Source organism: Prionailurus bengalensis, chromosome A2, assembly GCF_016509475.1.
Source record: "Prionailurus bengalensis isolate Pbe53 chromosome A2, Fcat_Pben_1.1_paternal_pri, whole genome shotgun sequence".
Lineage (NCBI taxonomy): Eukaryota > Metazoa > Chordata > Mammalia > Carnivora > Felidae > Prionailurus > Prionailurus bengalensis.
In genome coordinates, this window is record NC_057348.1 from 147612132 (window position 1) to 147633773 (window position 21642).

Consider the following 21642-nt stretch of genomic DNA (forward strand, 5'->3'; position numbering starts at 1 on the left):
GAATGGGAAGGAGCATGAGAGAACTTTCTGGATGAAGGACATTTTGTGTATCTTGATGGGAGTGTGGATTACCTGGGCCTTCCCATTTGTCAAACCTGTTCAAACTGTATGCTTACGATCTGCTTATCTCACTCTCTCTATATTTAACATTATATTCTGATTTATAGCATCTTAGAAAATCCAGGAACCTTCTCTTCTTCATCCAGCCATGTGGACCAGAGCTTCTCCTTGGTCATTAACCCTGGGAGGGAGTGTCATGGTGGGCAGGCTGGAAGGCAGTCTTGACCTGGGGGTGCTCATGAGCTGTATCCTCCCAGAGGAGTTGAGATTGACCATGCACTGGCAATCATGCACTGGCCCCAGCATCAGGAGGCTCAAGATTTCAGAGAACATCACCTTGACCTACAACGTCCTTTATTACCTAATTTCATCCACTTGCCACAACCACGAGAAGGTATTGTTTCCTCTTCATAAACAAGGATGCCAAATTACGACTGAGCCTCATTAGTTGTGGATTCTATTTTTGTAAATTCACCTACTTGCTGACATTTCTTTAAAATCCCCACACTGATACTTATGGCACCTTTGTGGTCATTCCTGGACATGAGCAGAGTGGAGAAAAACTGGAGTGGTCACATGCACACATTTCCATCAGAGGCTGGACAAGGTAGGGATACTCTGCCTTCTTGTTTCAGCTCATACTATAAACACATGTCCTTTTCATGGTCTATTTAGTGCCACATTTTGTTTCGCATTTTTGTGCATTTTCTTGGTGACTTCACCCTTTAAAATGGCCCCCAAGTGTTGTGCTGAAGTGCTGTCTAGGGCTCTTAAGCATGAGAAGACCATGATATGCCTTATGGGGAAAACACGTGTGCTAGATAAGCTGCGTTCAGGCAAGACATGTGGTGCTATTGGCCGTGAATTCCGTGTTAATGAAACAATTTCTATTAAATAAGGTGGCCTAACACAGAGACGCACTGGGGCACCTGGGTGGCTCAGTCGGCTAAGCATCCAACTTTGGCTTAGGTCATGATCTCATGGTTCACAAGTTCAAGCCCCATGATTCTGTGTTGGATTCTGTGTCTCCCTCTCTCTCTGCTCCTCCCCCACTCATACTCTATCTCTGTCTCTGTCTCTCTCTCTCTCAAAAATAAATAAATAAACATTGTTTATACAGAGTACAGACGGGGGAGGAGCAGAGAGAGAGGGAAACAGAATCCCAAGCACGTTCCGTGCCGTCAGCACAGAGCCCCATGCGGGGCTCGAACCCACGAACCGTGAGATTGTGACCTGAGCTGAAACCAAGAGTCAGATGCTTAACCCACTGAGCCACCCAGGCGCTCCCCCCCACCGCCCCCACCGCAAATGTTTTTAAAACAGAACACAGTTATGTACTGACTGGTTGACAGACATGCTGTGACCAGAGGCTCATAGGAACCCAGACCCGGGAACCACCCCAGGAGCTATGGATCGGTATTCTCTGATTTGGTGTTTGTGGTGACTTACAGAACAGAACCACCATGAGTAATGGGAGCTGCCTATACTTTCCAACCCCCCATAGCACTTTTACAAAGAGTGAGAAGTAGACTTCAGTGATTTCCATCCCCGTCGTCCTTCTAGGTCCCTCCTGGCTCTCCCACGCCTGTTCTCACCGTGGCATTTTGGGCAAAAGGAAGAGCTGCCAGCAGCTCCAGCAGCAGCAGCAGCCGCCGCCGCTCAGTGCTGAGCAGCACAGAGAAAGCCCTTCCCCTGCTTTCTGAGAACGTGTGCCTAGTAAGGGCTGTTCTCACACGACACATACGAATAAGATATGTAAACTTCAAAGGAAGACGGGATGCCAGGTTAACAGAGGTGAGGGGGATCCAGCAGGAGCATCTAGCACTCAGAGGAAGGCGGTTTGAGGCTGGGATGCCCATGGGAAGGGAAGGATGCAATTTAAGTGGAGCCATCTGGACAATCAATGGGGGCTGACCGAAATCATAAGCGGCAGGGCGCCCACACCCAGGGGCTCTCAGTCCTTTCCCAGCTGCGTCACGATTCCTGCCCCAACCCCCGCCTTACATTGCATAGCATTCCACAGTGCATGGCATGCTTTCGCCAACGGGATCTCATCTCATTCTCCGGTGACCTGGTGAGGTGGGTGAGACCGGCACTGCCATCTCTAATTCACAGATGAGCTGGGCTGCCCCAGATTGCTGCACAGCTGGGCGATGTGGAATTTGGCCTTGGTGGCAGATTCCCAAAGTTCATGCCCATGGCTGTTTTCTTTAGGCCACATTCACTGAGCATAGAGCTGCTGGCTTCCCAGTGCAGACTGATGGGCTCCTTCATGAACTGTCCAGATTTCTCCTTGGCCCCAGTTCACCCCTGTTTTCTGCCACTTGACAGGAGGCAGGTACTATGTTTCTGAAGGAGAAACTGAGGCCATACAGGAAGTAATTTCTGGCCCCTCCTCTTCTTCTTCCTGTTTGGCTCAGCTCTGGGGATGGGATACAGGGGTACTCACAGTCTCTCTGCTTCCTTCTCAGAGCCTCCGGGTCCCTCTTCCTCATAGGGCTTAGCGCTATGTGGGGTGGGTCAGTCTCTCTAGGTAGGATCAAAGCTGACATGGAGACCTGTCTTTGGCTCCCCCAGGCATAGGGTGTCCAAGAGGGGCTGGCTTTCCTGATTTGTCCTTGAAGGAAGCCAGGTGTGAGCACCCCACGCCAGGAGCAGCTGAGCCACCCTTGGCTGAGAAGAAAGCCAGCTGGCCTAGGCCCCAAAGGAACCAATGGGTCTGGAACACGGTCTCTTTCTGAGAGGACTCATTGTGGGGGAAAAAGGAAATGACTTCCCTTCTGCCTTGCAAAGTACCATTTGGGCAACTCCTCTGTGCTGATCAGAGCTGATCTGAATTCTGAATGCAATCTCCCCTGTTCTGTTATGCCGGCGCCTCTTGGACTCTGCTACTCTCTGTTACCATACACACATTTGAGTACGTTCCCACCCCCAGTTTCCAGTCATCTCTCAGTTATGTGGGTCAGTGGGTCTCCGTTTTTCCCACCGTAATACACATGAGGGATTTCAGACCTTCCCTCAAAGAGCACAAGGACTCATTATGCATGAGCCTGTTCCCCAGGGATGGGAAGGTGACCACTCCCTTGGAGAGGATGTACACCTAAGAGGACATTTCTCACTTTCAGAAGCATTCCTAAATTCTGAGCCAGCATTCCTGCAAACAAGATCCTGCCCACCCCCCACCTTCTCACAGCTGAAAATGACCAGAAATTGTCGTTGGTCACACATAGTTCAGAGTCTTCGCAGGAAGACTAAAGCCTTTCTCCTTAACGTATAACACTTGTGTCCAACACGCAACATGTCTGTTTCAAGTGTTGACTAGAAGTCTGGGGTTCCAGCAACAGTAGTTTAACTGGGATCAAATTCCCTCCGAGTGGGGCCCAACTATTTTTGGCTTCTCCGGTCAGCAATGCTAAGGGTCTTTGGATCTCCAAAGAAGTGCCTTTAGTTCCCTCCATGTGTCTGGGTTGGTTGTCTATACCCTGTATCCCAGTCCTCAGATCACTTATCAGACCACCATTTACCTCCATTGTATATACTATTGCCTTCTCCTGGCTTCTAGAGAATACCGTGGAACCAGCACTAAGGGGAACATAGGGAGAGCACCCAGCGCTTGGACGGGGCTTCACTGGCCTAGTGACCCCAGGCCCAGGGTCCCCTGACAGCCAGATGAGTGCATGGACAGCAGAGGGAGGGTCTTTGGGTGCTACACACTCAAAATATACCCCTCAAATACCAGAAGTTTTTTTGGGGGGTGGATATTGAAGAGTGTTATGTGGACGTTGAATCACTAAATGGAGAGTGTGTATCTCACACATGATTTTGTGGCTTACGTGAGCCTTGAGAAAAAAGTCCAATCAGTGCCTTTTTCCTGGTGTTCAGTCCTGGAACATCAGTCCACAGCCATAGTCAGAAATACCCAGGAACCTCCCTCCAGCCCTCTAGAATGTTACTGCCCTTGTGATTCCATATCCTAACTCATCATCATTCCCAAGCTGATATTTGCATATATTTCTTATGGGAATTTGGCAATTTAAAGTGAAGTCAGAACAAAAGAAGGGGATAGGATTTGCAAAGGATACAAAAAAGGCAGAGTAAGAAAAGGCAGGGAGAGAAGAGAGATCAAAGAGAAGGAGATTGGTGACAGGGAAGGCGAGGAGGAAGAGAATTATGGGAGGGCAAGGGTGGGGGGTGGGGTGGGGAAGTAGGAGGCAGGAGGAAGCTGCCCAGTGGTACTCAGGTACTCACGTGTTGTGGAGCACACACCAGCCGCAGTGGGGATCACCAGAGCCAAGGCACTCACTGCAGCTCCGATACTGACCACAGGACTCCACAGGGACTCTAGTGAGCTAGGACAGGAGGACAAGAAAAGGGTGATTAGGATTTTGCAGAACACCCAGCGTTCACCAGGAAGAGACACTATTCTATGAGATATATCACCTAAATCATTGCAGGAATGTGAAGAGCTCCAGAGCTCCAGAACCAGAAGGGATCTTAAAAAAAAAAATTTTATTTATTTTGAGAGAGAGAGAGAAAGAGGACACACAAGTGGAAGAGGTGGGGAGAGAGAGAGAGAGAGAGAGAGAGAGAGAGAGAGAATCCCAAGCAGGGTCCTCACTGTCAGTGTAGAGCCTGATGTGGGGCTTGAACTCACAAACTGCCAGATCATGACGTGAGCTAAAGTCAGATGCTTAACTTACCGAGCCACCCAGGCACCCCCAAATAGTATTTGAGCAGGTGGCCACATAAGCATCCAGGGGAGACAGCCACCTGTGATTCTCTTGGGAGTCTTTGAAAACAACCTCCTTAGAGTTCACATAAATTGTTATGAAAGATATTTATATAGACGTATTTAAACTTTCCCACTGTCAAAAAAAAAAAAACTTTCCCACTGTCAAAACCCCAAAATATCTCTACAAACATCCAATCCATGACCTACTGACTTATAATATTAATATTATTATTAATATAATAAACCCAAATGTTTATTCTTTCTTCATTCTTGTTTTCCTTCCTTCCTTTTTCTTTCTTTCTTTCTTTCTTTCTTTCTTTCTTTCTTTTCTTTCTTTCTTTCTTTCTTTCCCTCTCTCTTTTTCTTTCTCTCTTTCTCTCTTTCTTTTTCTTTTTCTCTTTCTTTCTCTCTTTTTCTTTTTCCCTTTCCTTCCTTCCTTCCTTCCTTCCTCCCTCCCTCCCTCTTTTCTTTCTTCCTTTCTTCCTTCCTTCTTCCTTCCTTCCTTCCTTCCTTCCTCTTTCTTTCTTTCTTTCTTTCTTTCTTTCTTTCTTTCTTTCTTTCTTTCTTTCTTTCTTTCCATACAGTGTTCTGCCTTCTTCTTGGTTCCCCTCCTTTTGTTTCATCATCTGTGCGGTCCCAGAGAGCACACAAGCCAAATCCAAGACTCTTCTCGTTCTTGTTCTCCATGCCTTTGACCTCACCTTGTAGCTGTTAACCTGCCCTCTCTCTTTCTCATGCTGTTGCCCAACTGGCTCTAAAGGTGTTTCATTCTGGCGCCTTCATAGAACAGCCTTTGCTACCTCTCCTCCTGCTCACACCCTTTTCATGACTGGAGGCTTCCTCTCCAACCCCAGAACCTTCCACTCACTTTTGCCAGCCACTTATTAATGTAAAATGCTCCACGTGACGTTTCTGCCTAGCCCAATTGCTTCCATTGCCTGCACGCTCGGAAAGATCTTTTGCATTTCTTTGTTCTCCAATGTAGCTTCGCCTGGATGTCTTTTTACATGACTTCTCAGGGCCTGGTACATAGGAGGTACTTAATCACGATACCCAGGATCAAATGAATTTTAATTTTCTTTCAATAGCCTTGGTCTTTATTCTCTAGTTTGCCAGTTTCTTCCTCACAAAAAGGTTTTTTTTTAATCATCCTTTTCTATTTGGGGCACCTTTTTATCTCAGCGGAAGACTTCTTACCTAATTTTTCAGCTTGTGCTAAGAGAATTTGATGTGGCCACCCCTTTTTAGTTTTTCGCCATCAGACAACAGGCACCAAGAAGTACAAACCACACCGACCTGACCGAGCCTCCGTGTTTCGTAGGCAAATGCACAGGCTGCATCCCCTGCTGCTGCACGGGCATCTGACTCCCTAAAATGATGTACACTTGGCAGGGGCTACTTGTAGCTCACGCACAGGCCAATTGGCACCAGGGTCTGCTCAATTAGTCTCAAGACTGTCTTTTGGAATTAATTAATAATTAAACCAAACCCCATATGATCGCTCTTCCCTTTCCACCTTCATTTACTTACTCCCTTTATATACCTTCTTGTTTTGTTTCCTCAGGTGCCCGCTGAGCCATCTTACCGACCGTGTGCTACATTTTTACTTCTTCCTAGTTACCTGTTGGGCTCCTCCTCCCATTCTTCTAGCTTTGCCCTTGGCCTTTGTGGCCCTCTCAGACATCTTTTGGCACTCGTGGGATTTTATCTTTCCCGTTATTACTGCTCATGTAAGCTGCAGGGGCCACGCCTGAGCTCTGCCTACATGCAACCTTCCCATTCTTGCAATTAATTCTGACAATCAATTTCGTACAAATTACCCTGCAGGCTCTACACCTAGCCAGGAACTTACCCTATTCCTATTGCCTCTTTAATGTCTCTCCTCATCCCTTAAGTGGGCACAGACATGCTGTTCATGTAAGCATATAAATAGGGGTTCCCAGCCCAGAGTACCTGGACTCCCCGGAATCCATGAGTGGTAATAAGGTCCTCACGCTATTTTCAATATTTCCCAAAGCGTAATGGAAATTGGATTGTTGCTGCTTTCTTTTTTGTGTGCATACTCAGTGATGTATGTCCCACATTAAGAATAGGAAATATATTATTACTTAATAAATGCAGCTTGTTTAGCAGGCAAAAATCTTTGAAAACATGATGCCTAGAGGGGAAAAAGTAATAAAAGGGGCCATAGATGGTGAAAGTTGGTAACACAAGTACATAATAATGTTTTCATGTGTTCCAGATGCTTGTCTAGCACTCCATATTTTGCATGGGCTTAAGGAGAAAATCATGGCTTGTTCAATCAAAAGCATTTTCTTGGTCTAAACTTAATTAATATCCTCCCCAGTTTCTCCCATTGACATGTTCTATAATCTGTCTTAGATGGATGGGCCATGGGGCTCTGGGGGTATGCCAGCTGCTTGGCGAACCTGATGTTCTCAAAAGGCTTTGCATTCAGATTTCTAAAAATATCTTGCAACTGGTGTTTAATAACGCCAATACCTAGAATTATAAACTCCTTCCTCTCCCCATTCTAAATGAGAGTGATTTTAGTTTGGTTGGAAAGAGTGTAGGAGCCCACAGAGTGAGATTCAAATCCTGACTCCACCACTTACCAGCAATGAGGTCCTCCTCTCCCTCTGGGTCTCATTTTCCCTCGTCTTTAAACACGGAGATAAAAATCTCCCTGCACCTCCCGAATTCACGGGATTTCCCAGAGCACAGATCACCTGATAGGTGTGAAGTTGCTTTGTAAACACACAAGGACATTATAAGTGACGGTTATTATTGTCATCTTTGTCCTTAATGTCTCGTTCTTCGTTGCACTGACACATTACCTCTCTACCACACCACAGGAAACTGCTCCAGCAGGTTTCCCTGGACCCACGAACTCCACCAGGAGTATAGTAGGCTGGGAGGAATTTTTCTTCTTTAGCACCTTGATATTACCGTTTCCTCCTTGAACTGTGCTGTCTGCCCCTAACCAGCAGCCATCGCTTCATCTGGGATGAAACTCCGGGGCAGCCCTGCTTCCTGGACTTATTCAGTGCTTTTACCAGATACTGTAACAGACTTGTCTTTTTCTCTGCTTTTCATCTAGATAGATCCCTGTGGGACAGGGGCATAAGTCCTTCCTAGGCAGTTATCATGAGACCCAGCTTCTCTCGACCTTTTCTTTTAGGATCTTTCTATGTATACACTCAGTCATTTTTTTTTTTTTTTAATTTTTTTTTTCAACGTTTATTCATTTTTTGGGGGACAGAGAGAGACAGAGCATGAATGGGGGAGGGTCAGAGAGAGAGGGAGACACAGAATCGGAAACAGGCTCCAGGCTCTGAGCCATCAGCCCAGAGCCCGACGCAGGGCTCGAACTCACGGACCGCGAGATCGTGACCTGGCTGAAGTCGGACGCTTACCCGACTGCGCCACCCAGGCGCCCCGACACTCAGTCATTTTTGATTACTCTCCTGAGCTTTATCTCGTTTTCTTCCCCCCCATTCTTTCTAAAGTGCGGATGCTATAGACCAGGCAAAAAGGTTACCATTACCTGAGAGGTAGGTGTCACTCACCTCGCCTTTCCCAAGGAAGGTCGGTCCTGGGAAACCTTCAAAGGCCCATTTTTCGGCAGCATTCCCCAGAACAGCCAACCCTTTCCAGACTGACTCTACATCTCCCCATCTATACGACTGCTTTGCCTCACTCCCCACCCCATGGGTAATTCTGGAAAGCATCAGAAAACTTTCTGACACTTGAGGTCACTTCTGAAAACGAGACGGATTATCCATCATTTTATCTTGGTGCGATTCTATACCCTCATGGCTCAGGTTGCCTTCCGCACCTTGCTAGGAAGCTGTACGGGTGCCCAGGTGGCTTCCGAGCACCGTGGCATTGCGATTCTTTCCCCCCAAGTCCCCAGATTCTCCGCCCACACCTTACACCAAACAAAGCCGCCTCTCCCTTCCCCCATCGTCGGCTCCTCTTCTGACCCTGGAACACAAACCACTCCAGATGCAGAGCCACACGATTAATTAAAACCACCCCACGCTGATTAAAGTCTTAAGCTACAGTGCCAGGCATGCTAATTAACTGAGTGAGGGAATTCAGACCACAGGAAGAGGTGAGAAAAGAAAGTCATGGAGGGGGGCTTCCGCTTGGAGAACAAATCAGATGGCGATGTGACCCAAGCCATCCTAGTGATGGATGGTCTCAGACACCACAAAAGATTGAGGTTTGTCCCCTGGTCACTGGACTCCAGGAGAGGTGTTGATTGATGTGTCTGCATGAGCTCCCTCACTGCTTCTAAAGACAGGAGCCCCACCACCTTGCAGAACCTCTGTGTGTGCCTATGCAGTGCTGGGGGAGAGCGGGGGGCTCCTCAGGCAGAGGGGTTCGGACAGGGCCGGCACAGGGTCGTCTTTGCATATGCCACTGGGTTTGTGCAAAGTCCTGTGGGGCAGCATAGTAGTGGTTCCTCAAAAATCTACACATAAAATTGCCATACGATCTAGTCGTTGCTCTTTTGGGTACACACCCCAGAAAACTGGAGGCAGTGACTCAAACAGATATTTATCGACCCATGTTCATAACAACATTATTCACAATAGCCAAAAGGGGGAAAGCAACCCAGAGCAACCCATAGCCAAAGCAAGCCAACAGACGAATGGATAAAATGAGTGTGGTATAGATCGACAAAGGAATACAGTTGGCCCCCTGCCCCCACCCCCCCATCCGCGGTTTCAGTGACCCACAGTCAACCGCAGTCTGGAGGCAGATGATCTCCTTTTCTGATGTATGATCAGAAGGTCAACAGCTATGTCACAGCTACGTCATTCACCTCACTGCATCTCATCATGTAGGCATTTTATCATGTCACATCATCACAAGACGTAGAGTACAATAAGAAATTTGGGGGACAGAGAGACCACATTCGCATAACTTTTATTATGCTATATTATTAGAATTGTCCTATTTTACTATTCATTATGGTTGTTAATCTCTCACTGTGCCTAACTTATAAAGTTTATCATAGGTATGTATATGTAGCAAAAAAACAGGATATCTAGGGTTTTGTATGATCCATGGTTTCAGTCATCCACCAAGGGGTCTTGGAACATATCCCCTGTGGATAAGGAGGGACTATTATAATATTCAGCTTTTCAAAAAAAGGCAATTCTGACACATGCCACAACACGGATGAACCTTGAAAACATCGTGTTAAGTGAAATACGCCAGACGCAAAAAGACAACTATTTCTGATTAGACTAATAAATTCATGTGTATAAAATATTCTGAGATCCTTGCGTGCAAAGATTGGCATGTTACCCGTTTCAATTTAATCTCACATGGACAAAAGGGTTTTGGATGAGTATCTCTTATCATGGACTGTGATGTAACTTTGATCTGTCATTCGCAAGCTCTGGGCCTCCATTTCCTGATTTGCAAAAATAATGTCATAGCTTTGTTCTACCCAGAACCCTTTCTCACCTCCCACCTCATCCAAGAGGCACGGGGCAGGGTCTCGGAATTCAAATTGGTCTTGTGAGGTCAAATGGTCTCTGATTTTATAAGATACTCCGGTTACTGCTTTGCCTCTACTTTGGCACTTTTTAGTCGCCATTATGAGCAGGAAACCTGTGTGCTGGTATCTATCTCTGTCTTCCTCTATTCCTCTCCCCCCCCCCCCCCCATTACCTTTCTGACACTCACATTGGTTTTCTTCGCCCTTTTGCCCCAAGGTAAACTTCCCTAAATCATAGAGCGTAGCTTCGTCTGGGTTTTAAATACTGTAAATAGAATCATCATCTCTATTCTCTCACCTGTCCGGCCCCAAGAACAAAGCCGTGCATGTATTAAAACAGTGGCCTGGGATAGAAAGATAAGGACTGACTGAGACAGAGTGAAGGAGCCCACACAGGACTTCAGCTCATGGCCTTGACCTTGACAAGCTTCTGTACTCTGACCAAGAGAGCCCACCGCCTGGAGCGGCCAGGCCCTGGGTGTGCTCAAGGCAGCTGGGGGAGTTTTCTTGAGTCCTGGCCCCCGACTGTCTAGACTCTGCTTGGTTTCCCTGATATCGGGAAGATGCTTTCTTCTGGCAGCCGAGTCCCACTCCGCCTGTTGCTGTGAGCGTCCCAAAGGGAGCCTGCTGCTCTGTGGATTGCATTCAGACACGTTCCATAGACACAGCCTACCATCTCTGTGCATAGCTCTCATTTCTTTAAATATTTGACACTCTCGTCGAAATGTGAGTTATTCCTCCGTCTCTCCTCTTATAATTGGATGCCAATGCTGCCGTGCCTATGCTGAGTCTGATGGTGGGGGTTAATTTAAATGTCCGAGAGGCTCCTTAAGTACCCAGTTTCCTTCAAAATTGTCAAAAAAGGGGAAAAAAGATGCAAGAGGACCCATTAAGAAACTCTGAAGGGCTGCTGCAGAGCTATCAAGCTGTGCAGGGACTGTGCCTGGTGCCTGTCGTCCCTGGTGCTGTCCCATCCATCCCCGTCCTGTCCTCCTGTCTCTGAGCAAAGGAAGTAGAGCTGGGAAAAGCCAGTCCTTTTCCAGAACATCAGTAACTCGGTAATCCATATGGATCTCAGCATCGTGGTCTTGGGGCGCCCCTCCAAACCTCTCCAGGGCCCTTTCTTTCCTTTAGTGGCCTCTGGCTGCCTTTCCACACCTCACTTCTACTGACTTGGGGCCATGCCAGGGCTGCATAAGAGCTCTTGTCTCCCGTGATGACCTCTGACCCCCTCACTGCCAAGGCTTGAACCTGTGGTGGCTGGACGCTGGCTCAGGAAGCTGTGTTTATTTCAGGTCATGCCAGGTGCCTGGAACACAGTCACTCACATCCTCTTTGCTCAGAGATGGCAGTTATGTCTGACCTTGGCAGGCTGGTCAGAGAGGCTGAGGCCAGGAGGCTGGTCACAGGCTATGGCAGATCGTGTCATGAGTCCCAACTCTTCACTCCCCTGAAGTAGCCTCCTACATCCCCGGGGCCCTACCTACCTGGCCTCACGGTGAATGGAGAGATAGAGTGTACTTCCAGGCCCTTGTCCTTGGGCTTGGTCTCAGGACCTGATTTGGTCAATGGGATGACAACAAGCACAAGGCAAAGGCTTGAGATGTGCCTCTGTGGTTGGCCTTGCCCTCTCGCGTTTCTGTCATGGCCATGAAAAGAGATTCCCATGTAGCTGCTTCTCCTTCAGCCAAATGAACCCGTGTGGAGCAGACCTGAGCCCAACCCACAGACAGAAGACAAGCCCAGCTGGTGCAGAAGCTTGAGCCAGAACCACCCAGCCAAGCTTAGCCCAGATCAGTTGACATGCAATGGATGTGCAGGTTATGGAAGTTAATGCTTATTATTATCTGCTACTGACTTTGGAGGTGGTTTGTTACACAGCTCTTTTATGGAAATAGCTAACTGATACACAGATGCTGGCCATAAAGTCACATTAGGGTATAAAGGTCCTGTGACAGGTAGAGGGGAGAGGTTAAATGGAGGAGGGAAAGGTTGCAGTGTGGTACTTTCTACTTTCTTCTCTTTTTATTTATTTATTTATTTTTTTTTAAAATTTTTTTTTTTTTTTAATTTTTTTTCAACGTTTTTTATTTATTTTTGGGACAGAGAGAGACAGAGCATGAACAGGGGAGGGGCAGAGAGAGAGGGAGACATAGACTCGGAAACAGGCTCCAGGCTCCGAGCCATCAGCCCAGAGCCTGATGCGGGGCTCGAACTCACGGACCGTGAGATCGTGACCTGGCTGAAGTCGGATGCTTAACCGACTGCGCCACCCAGGCGCCCCTCTTTTTATTTTTTTAATTGTTTATTTATTGTTGAGAAAGAGACAGAGTGCAAGCAGGGGAGGGGCAGAGAGAGAGGGAGGCACAGAATCTGAAGCAGGCTCCAGGCTCTGAGCTGTCAGTACAGAGCCCGACACAGGGCTTGAACCCATGAACTGTGAGATCATGACCTGAGCCAAAGTCAGACGCCTAACTGACTGAGCCATCCAGATGCCACTCTACTTTCTTTTAAAAGCTGGGTCTAACATCATAAATGAATCTTCCCAGTATATTCCATGCTGACCAAGCTCTCCTAATTCTAGGACCATAGATCTATAGATCTCAGGGAGGCCCAGCCCCTGGGCAAAGTACCAGAAAAGGCTCTGGAAAGAGAATGTGGTTCTTCATGTGTGGACAGCCAGCCCGGAGCACAGATGCTCAAAGGACCCCCCATGCTGGCCTCCTGGCTGCCCTAGTGCCAGGAGATGGTTTTATCTGCTCAGCAGCAATAAAAGCCCCTCAGGAATGGGTTGCCTTGAACTTTGCAGGTTCTCCTGCTTATTGCTCTCACCATGGGGTTAATCCAGCAGGGGTCTCCCCCGATAGCAGACTCATGCACAGGGTCAAGGGCAGCAGCCCTGGCTGTCAGCATTGTCCCCACCTGCCTGTAGGCAGGAGTTCTGGGGTCAAGGTCGTCGAGGGCAACGTCAAGAACAAGGGCAACAGCCTCAGAACACGAGGCTTGGGAGCTGAAGGTCCGAGCTCTAATCCATTCTGGGTGTCTGGATAACCCTGAACAAATCCTTTCTCTCGTTAAACCTCCCCTGACTGATTTCTAGATAGGGGGACCCAGGCCTACTCTGCCTAGGAGAACCGGTCGCAAAATACTACTAATACAAATGGTCTGGGAAGCTCTTGCAAATGAAAAGTAGCAGATGTTGTGGAGGGCTGCAATTTGCTGCTATTAATAAGTATAAATGCCTAATAGGAAGCCAGTTTGCTCTGGGAACTCGGACAGCCAAGGAGCGAGTGTTGACGCCGGAATCATCAACATATGCTGTTCCTCATTAGCAAACGGCAGTAGCTGGGCGAGGAGCTCTCAGCGTGATTTCTGCAGAGCCTCCAGAAATCACCCTGTCCTCCGCCTCCCCGTGTGGGCCACACCACAGTGGCCAGTGTTTGTTATTAACCAGACCCCTCACCAAGCGAGAGAGCCATCCCCGTCTCAGGTGCACAGATGGAAGAGCCACAACCCAGAGAGGCTGAGCAGCTTGGCCAAGGTCACACAGCAGGGCAGTGGCAAAGGCAGAAATTGAAATGAAGCAGGGTCAGCAGCCTGCCATCAGGCTCCAACACACCGACTCCCCTGCTGCCGGCCCTGGGGATTGAAAAACCTCCGGTACCTCCACTGAACCCCGGTTCTCAGGTTGAAGGTTTCCCAGTATAGCAGGCTTCTTGCTGGAAGCCAGGAAAGGTTGGCTAAGTCGAGGGGCTGAGGGCCCCTCCGGAGGGCAAAGAGGCCCATCATGGAGTAGCAGCCCTAGGGAGACCTGTAGTAGATCTTAGTGCAGCCTTCCTCCTCCAGGGAGACTTCCTGGCTCCTTCCAATGTGGTTGGAGAGAAAAAAGGGAGTTTGGAATAGCTTTATCTCAGTGCTTCATGAGAAGCAGAGATTTGGAGGAAAGATAGATAGGGGTGTGAATCCTGGATCTGCCCCTTCCTGTGTGACTTGAACAGCTCATCTTCTCCGAGCATCCCTTTCCTCATCTGAGGACAACGAAGCACCCTGAAGGGCTGCTGCAAGGATTAATTGGGAGGATACATAGGAATGTGTTAGTCCAATGCCAGTAACAACTTAGTCTGTTGTTCCAGCATCTCTCCCAGATAAAAGGCTCCCCTGAGGGGTGTTGTGAAGTCCTCTCTCTTCATCTTTCCACACCTCGTGCCCAGCTCAGGCACAGCAAACAAGAATCCGTAAGCAAGAGGGTAAAGGGTCACATGAATGAATGAATTTGGTTCCTGTTGAGCTCATGTTCCAAGAACCCTATGGAATTAACTGATCTGACCATCATGGCTCTACCCCAAAACCCATAATTTCGGGAGTATTGCCACAAGTTCATCTCTTAAAGGTCAACTTCTCTCCCCTCTCTGGACTATTATGCTCACATTCACACGATGCTCTATTTTTTTTTTTAGTATATATATATATATATATATATAGAGAGAGAGAGAGAGAGAGAGAGACAGTGTGAGTGGGGGAGGGGCAGAGAGAGAAAGAGTGAGAATCCCAAGCAGGATCTGCACTGTCAGCACAGAGCCTGATGCAGGACTTGAAATCACAAAACTGTGAGATCGTGACCTGTGCCGGAATCAAGAGCTGGATGTTTAACCGACTGAGCCACCCAGGTGCCCCGGGAGGCAGGACTTCTAGAGCTGCGGTATTGCAAGGCGTGAGTTTTCCCAGGCAGGTCAGTTCAGTGCATTTGACAGAGGAGACTGGTGGCTGCACCCACATGTTACCCTGAGAGCCGCCCCGTCACCATGCTGGAGGGAAGGTACCCAGGATGGGAGGAATGCTCTGGCATGCACAGAGTTAATAAGCTGGAAGGGACCCTGGGAACAATCCAGCTGCCAGCCCCCTCATTTTTCAGAGGAAGCTCAGTTGTTGTAGGGTCTGTCCAAAGCCACATGGCTACCAACACTATTCTGTTGAGACCCTATTCTGATACAGACTCCTGCCCAAGATGTCTGCTCTTGACCTAGCTTCAAGGTCAGGGCTGAAAGAAGAGGCAGAGCCTCTGGGACCCATACCACTGGGGACTGGGAGCCTCCCTCCCTACCCCCAAGCCCAACAGGTGGGAAGGAGCCTTTTTCTTGGGGATCAAAGCGCTCCCATTCCAGCCATCTTTCACCAGGCGCTGCTGACGGAGGCTACAGAGGCCACGGTCCCATCTGAGCTGGGACTGGGGACCTGCTGGTGTGAGTTTCCTAAGCCCAGCCTGCTCAACGGAGGCCTCTGTTTCAGCAGCCAAGAAGAGGGAGGGGGAGGGGCTGGCACGGCGACACCTCTATCCAGGCCCCTGCAGCTGAGCCAAGTGAGTTCTGAGACATATGCCGAGGCCCTCTGGCTCTCTGGCATGACTCTTTGTGGGAAGCGGCAGGGCAGACCGGGCAGTCACTCCCTTCTCCACCAGCACCCAACCCTTCCCTCCAACTGCCTTCTGTCAAGGGCACTGCTGGCCAGCGTCCCCAGCAATGATCTGACTGCTCAAACTAAGGAGTGGTTGTGTGTGAATGGTACACTGGTGTGAATGGGTGCACGGCAGCCTGAGGGTGTGTGCCTACACGTGTGTGCCTGGTAACAGGTGCGGCATTTGCACACGGCGGTGGGCGGGAGTGTTCAGGGCCATGGGAGCATGTTTGCAAATAAACACAACTTTCCTTGCAGACCTTCCTGTCTGGGCAGGAGGCTCCTTTGGATAGTGGGCCAACATCTTCCTTCAAAAAGGAGTCTGACCCTGGGAAAAATCATGGGGCCCAAATGAAAGGAAATTGATATACCTCAGGGGCCTTCTAGGCCCCAGCATCTCAGGCAGTCAGGTGCTGCTGGCTTAAGAAGGAGGCGACAGAGGCCACAGGTGCCCCAAAGGAACCTAGATCCTCTTCCTCTGCCCTCACCTCCTGCCTCAAGGCAGCCGAAGAACTCTCCCGGACCTATGAGAGACCCCCTGTGGGGTCAGGGGCCCTGCCTACTGCTGGGGAAAGAGGAAGATAGTCCTCTAATGTCTGAGTGTCCTTGGACATGGGTCCGCATGGGCAAATGTGTTTTCCTCATTAAGAGATGATGCCCCGAGGGCATTCTGCACTAGCTCTGCAGATGTGAGAGGACAATGCCCATTCTTGCCTTTCTCTAAGTGGGACCACGCTATACCGGGCAGCCCAGCCACGCCACACCAGCCTTCGTGTGTCCAGGCAGCAAAGCTGAGGAGGTAAGGTGGGGCCTCCTGCATCCATCTGCCAGGAGCTGACCCCATAGCACTGTAGCTGTGGGTCATTTGGTTTCCATTAGGAGGTTCATCCTTGAGGGGTGAGGGGTGTGGTAGTGGTAACTCATCCACTGCACATCAGCTGGGGAATCCGATCGACATTGGGCTAAGGCTTGAAACAGATGAAAAGCGGCTGGTCAGGGCTATCTTTAGATGGGGACTCAGGGAGAAAGGATTGCTGGCCCTGGGGTGGGGGTCGGGGGGAGGAGGCGTCTGCTGTTGGCTAGCGTGTACCCATTTTCCGTGGACGTGTGTGGGAAGGCCTGGGGTCGGGGAGGCTAGGAGCCTCAGCCACTCCTTCTCTGTCCACTCAAGTCTCTGTTACAGCAACAGACAGCCCCCAATACCAAAATTTCGTTACATATGACAGGTACGATCGGCAGACAGAGGGCCTGGGAGAAGGATCTGGGTGTGTAGAACCCACAGGGGGGAGGGAAGTTCACTGGGGAGCCAGGCGGTGTGGCTGTTGGGACCTGGGCTTGGTGATCTCAGGGGTTGCATTCAGACTCCAGCTCTGCCACTTATTAGCTTGCGCAGGCATTTAACATTCCCCAGCCTCCAAAAGGTTATGCAAACTAAATACTATAATACCTGTAAAATACTGCACACGGCTCCTGGACATCCTCACCAAACACGTGGCAGCTGTCACTACAGGGATGACAACCATGGCTGGTCCACGTTTTTGGTTTGCTTCTCCTCGGGGGCAGATAGCATTCCCCTAAATGAAAAGTTCAACCTTGAAGGTTTCCAGGTATGTCCCTGGGACAGCTGAACGTTTCTGCCATTTGTTTACCTTATAAGTGGTGCTGGACAAGGAGTTAGGGCTTGAGGGGACTCTCAGTGGGACCTCATGATCTTATTCCTGACCAGTCAACCCCACCCAGTGAACCCCTCTGGTCCCCAGACCCACATTCCTGGCCCTAGGAAGGGGGGCTTGGCCCCACAGCCAGCTAAGAACTTTCCAGCCACTTCCCTGCTTCCCCTTCCCCTTCTCCAGCTTTTCTGATAGCCTTTCCTGGGCTTTTGAACAGCAAGCTGAGGGCAGAAAGAGGAGGAAACCCCAGTGAATTTGTTTTATTGCCCACAGCACCGGGGAAAGTTAGGTGAAGCTAGGGAGCCGCTCCAGCTATTAGATGAAATGAGGTCAGGGTTATCTGCGGCCTTAATTTATTCCGCTTCTCCCCTGACCTCTGTGAACAGGCATAATCAAAAGTTGGCTGTGGGTCCGGGACAGGAAATCATGCTGGCTCCCGGCCAAACACAAGAGGCCACGCTGTGTGCCGGCACGTGGGTACGTTGGTTGGCACGGCATGTCTGGCAGGCCAGGGTCGGGCAGCGAGGCTCAGCGTGGTGGCGTTGGCACAGAGTCCAGCAGACCCTGCTGTGACAGGGATGTGAGGAGGCAGCCTCCAGACACGATTAAACACGGGGCGTTTGCTGAGTTTGCAAACAAACCTGCGGGATGCAGGACTGAGGCAGCAGCAAGGAAACAAATTGTGACAATTTAGGGCAGGTAGCATGCCATAAGTGGCATTCATTTGAAGAAGCTTTTCTACTCCATTAAGCCTGCCTGGGATGCTGCCGTAAACAGAGCTTGAGCTGGACCAGTGTCTGGGGCACGTGAGGGGGTGGTGTGGGGTGTAGGACTCCCCTCTCCGGCTCCCCATGCCACCACTTGCTGAGTGTGGACCACCCTCAGGGAGCCTCTGCAAGCCAAGGGGAGAATCAGGGTACATGGGAGGTGCCAGGGAGGAGGGGAAAGGCAGGGAAGTGGGGTCTAGGCTAAGGGGTTCCAAACCTAGCGGAGCTGTCTTTTAAAAAAATATTTTTTAATGTTTATTTAGTTTTGAGAGTGAGAGAGAGACACAGAGTGTGAGTGGGGAGGGGCGGAGAGAGAAGGAGACACAGAATCTGAAGCAGGCTCCAGGCTCTGAGCTGTCAGCACACAGCCTGACGCGGGGCCCGAACTCATGAACAGCAAGATCGTGACCTGAGCTGAAGTTGGACGCTTAGCAGACTGAGCCACCCAGGCGCCCCTAAACCTAGTGGAGCTTTTAACTAAAACCTAACTGTAATGCTTTTAGAAAACGCTGATGTCCAGGCCAACTTCAGACCAGCAAAATCAGAATTTCCAGGAGCCAGGCATCTATATTTTCTTAAAGCACAGTGCTTCTCCCCTCGGCCCCCACTGATGACCCTGATGATAGGCTGGCCTTAGGCACAGTGGCAGAGGAGTTGGGGTCTAAGGCTGATGTATTTCTGCCTTGGAGTCTGAGAGATGCAGAAGGTCAGAGGCTCTGAGGACAGAGACAGGCAGAGCAGGCATAACAATGATACTGGCTGCCGTACTTGGCTTCGCAATTTACAAAGCAATTTCACAGGCATGATTACGTGTGACCTCCCCCGCACCCCCCCCCCCCAACCCTGTGAGGAAGCCAGGCCGGGAAGCACAGCCTCCATTTTACAGATGAGGTCATCGGCTGGAGGAGGTTAAGTGACTTACTCACGGGCACACAGCCAGTGAGGGGCAGAGCCAGGACTCTGACACAGGACTCAGAACCTATGACCTATAACTGCTCCACGGCTGGCGTAGCCTCCTTTCTCCACTGGAATCCCCTCTCTTGCCTGGGGCCAAGAACCTAAAAGTCCCCAGCAAAGAGCAGTAGCTGCCTAAGCCGGATCCAAACGTCATGGAAATTGATGAAGGCAGAATTGGGTTGGAGAGGTCCCATTTAAACATCCCTTAGAATTGCTCCTTGGCCAGCATGTTTCCATGGCAAGGTCTACCTCAACACCCATGATTCTCATCTCCAAATATGGCTTTATCATCTCACGCAGGGCAGGACCCGAGACTATCACTCGGCATGGCACAGTGTCACCCTGGGAGGAGCAGGAAGGGGATGGTATACCTAACCTCCAGAGACTTTACCAATTATGGAATTGTTTCACTGGCTCTGGGGGCTGCAGACTTCAGAGCCTGCCTATGTCCTGGGGCGCTGCTACCTAGGGCTCAGTAGTGAATCCACATCCTGTCTTGGGGCTCAGGGGTCTGGTCTCAAGACAAGGAGCAGCCTGGGCCCATAGGTTGGCCAGAAGCCTGGGCTAACTTGAATTTCACAGCGCTCGCATGCCGGAAGTGGGTGGGTGGCTTGTCTTTTTTTTTTTTAATAATTTTTTAAAGTTTTTATTTATTTTACTTTGAGAGAGACAGAGACTGTGTGGGTGGGAGAGGGGCGGGGAGAGAGAGAGAGAGAGAGAGAGAGACAGAGACAGAGAGAGAGACAGAGAGAGACAGAGAACTCCAAGCAGGCTTTGCACCACCAGCGTGGAGCCTGAGGCGGGGCTTGAACTCACAAAACTGCGAGATCATGACCTGAGCCAAAACCAAGAGTCCGACTGAGCCACCCAGGCGCTCCCGTGCGTGGCTTGTTCTGACCCAGATTTGCTCTCAGTTGCTCGGCTGTGGCCTTGGACCTGAGGGGTACCGTGGACGGGTTTTCGTTGGCCTGGGTGATCTTGCCACCTGTGCTGACCCTGCAGCCTCTCTGAGGAAGGGGAAGTCTGGGAGGGTCCACCCTGCCCTTCTGTGCTGTTCAGTTCCTCCTGTCAACTCAGCTTCCTAAATAGAGGGAGGACCCAGCAAAACCATAGACACCCAAAGGCTTCCTTGCCAGGACAAGCCTCAGTAAGTCCATGACTTGGGGATGGAGGGTGCAGTTGGAGAGGTGGGCATTTAAGGCAGAAAAGATGATGAGAAAGCTTCCCGACAGAGGTCCCATGGAGTCTCTGCAAGAGGCCTGGCCCGGCGTCCTATTCACTTAGACTCAGCAAAACCTCGACAGGGTCTCCCCAACACCAGGGCTTCTCTGTCCTCTGGTCCTTCAAGGAGCAAAGGGAGTTTAGGGATGGTGCAAATCAAAGGGCATCTGTGTCTGAAAAGGGAGGGCTGGAGGCAGAACGAAGTAGGTGCAGATACATGGGGGGTGGGGGGTCCCTCTTCCTGCCTGGGCAGTGCCTCCCTCCCTGCAGTTGGATCTTCCCTTGTCTTCTCCCTTTTACTTTTTATCAGAAATGGCCTGGCAGGGTCACAGATTCACACTTCAGCCTGAATGAGCTGTCCCTCCTGGTAGCGGCTGAAGGCTCCTTCCTGGGAAACAGGGGATGGGAGTGAGAGTCTCCTGGTCCCCACGACCCCAGGAGGGGGTCCCTTCCCCACCACTGCCTCCACCTTCCAAATAGGCTTTTCCCCTCATTCTCCCATCTCCTCTTCCTTGTCCCCTGTGACCAGTCTCCCCTCACATACGTGACAGCATGTGTCTAAAGCTTAGACTTTTCGTGATGCTTGGAAAGAGTAGCCACACCCACGCAAGACCACAGCTCCAGGAATACATGGGGAGGAGAGACAGGTTGCTGTGAAAGCCTGACTTGGCTGCTCAAACCTAACACAAGGAGCAAAGAATCCCCGCATTGGATGAGACCTTCAGGCCTCTGAATCCAGGCTTTTATTGGCTACGAGTACTCACCACAGCCATTTATGCAACATGTTTGCCAGTTACACCCAATGCGAAGGACAAATGATAAGGATTACGCACACCATTAAATGTAATCCGTTGTGACTTAGGAAATAGTTTGATGCAGAAGTAAACTGTGCTTATCTGTACTGGTGCCCTAGTTTACTGCTCGTGCACCATGGTAGTCTACTCATAATTGCAGAAACAAAGGACCGAGGGCATTCTTTACATTTCTTAGTCACTTAGCCTTCTAAAGAGGCCCCTCCTCCATCACTAGCAGACAGACACTGAGCCCTTTCTGAGCGCGAGGTGTGGGTTGGACACCTGTGCGATGAGGCGTCTTTCCGCCAGTCTGGACTCCCTGAAGTCTTTGTGCATCTGAGTCTTGGGTCTTTTCCCTATGGTGGGCGGTACCCAGCTAGGTGGATGAGAAACAAACTATTCTTGCACATGGATGAGTATAGCAGCCCTATTCATAATCGTCAATGCTTGGAAGCAAGCAAGATGTCCTTCA

At 49.9% G+C, this 21642-nt stretch overlaps 1 protein-coding gene across 1 annotated transcript in view; it reads right to left on the minus strand.

Annotated features, from left to right (window-relative positions):
- PLXNA4 (plexin A4) overlaps nt 1-21642 on the minus strand; it is a 440999-nt gene that overhangs the window by 105941 nt on the left and 313416 nt on the right. Inside the window, exon 5 of the mRNA XM_043589543.1 lies at nt 4309-4409. Coding sequence (XP_043445478.1) covers nt 4309-4409 — 101 coding nt within the window. The remainder of the gene's footprint in view (nt 1-4308; nt 4410-21642) is intronic.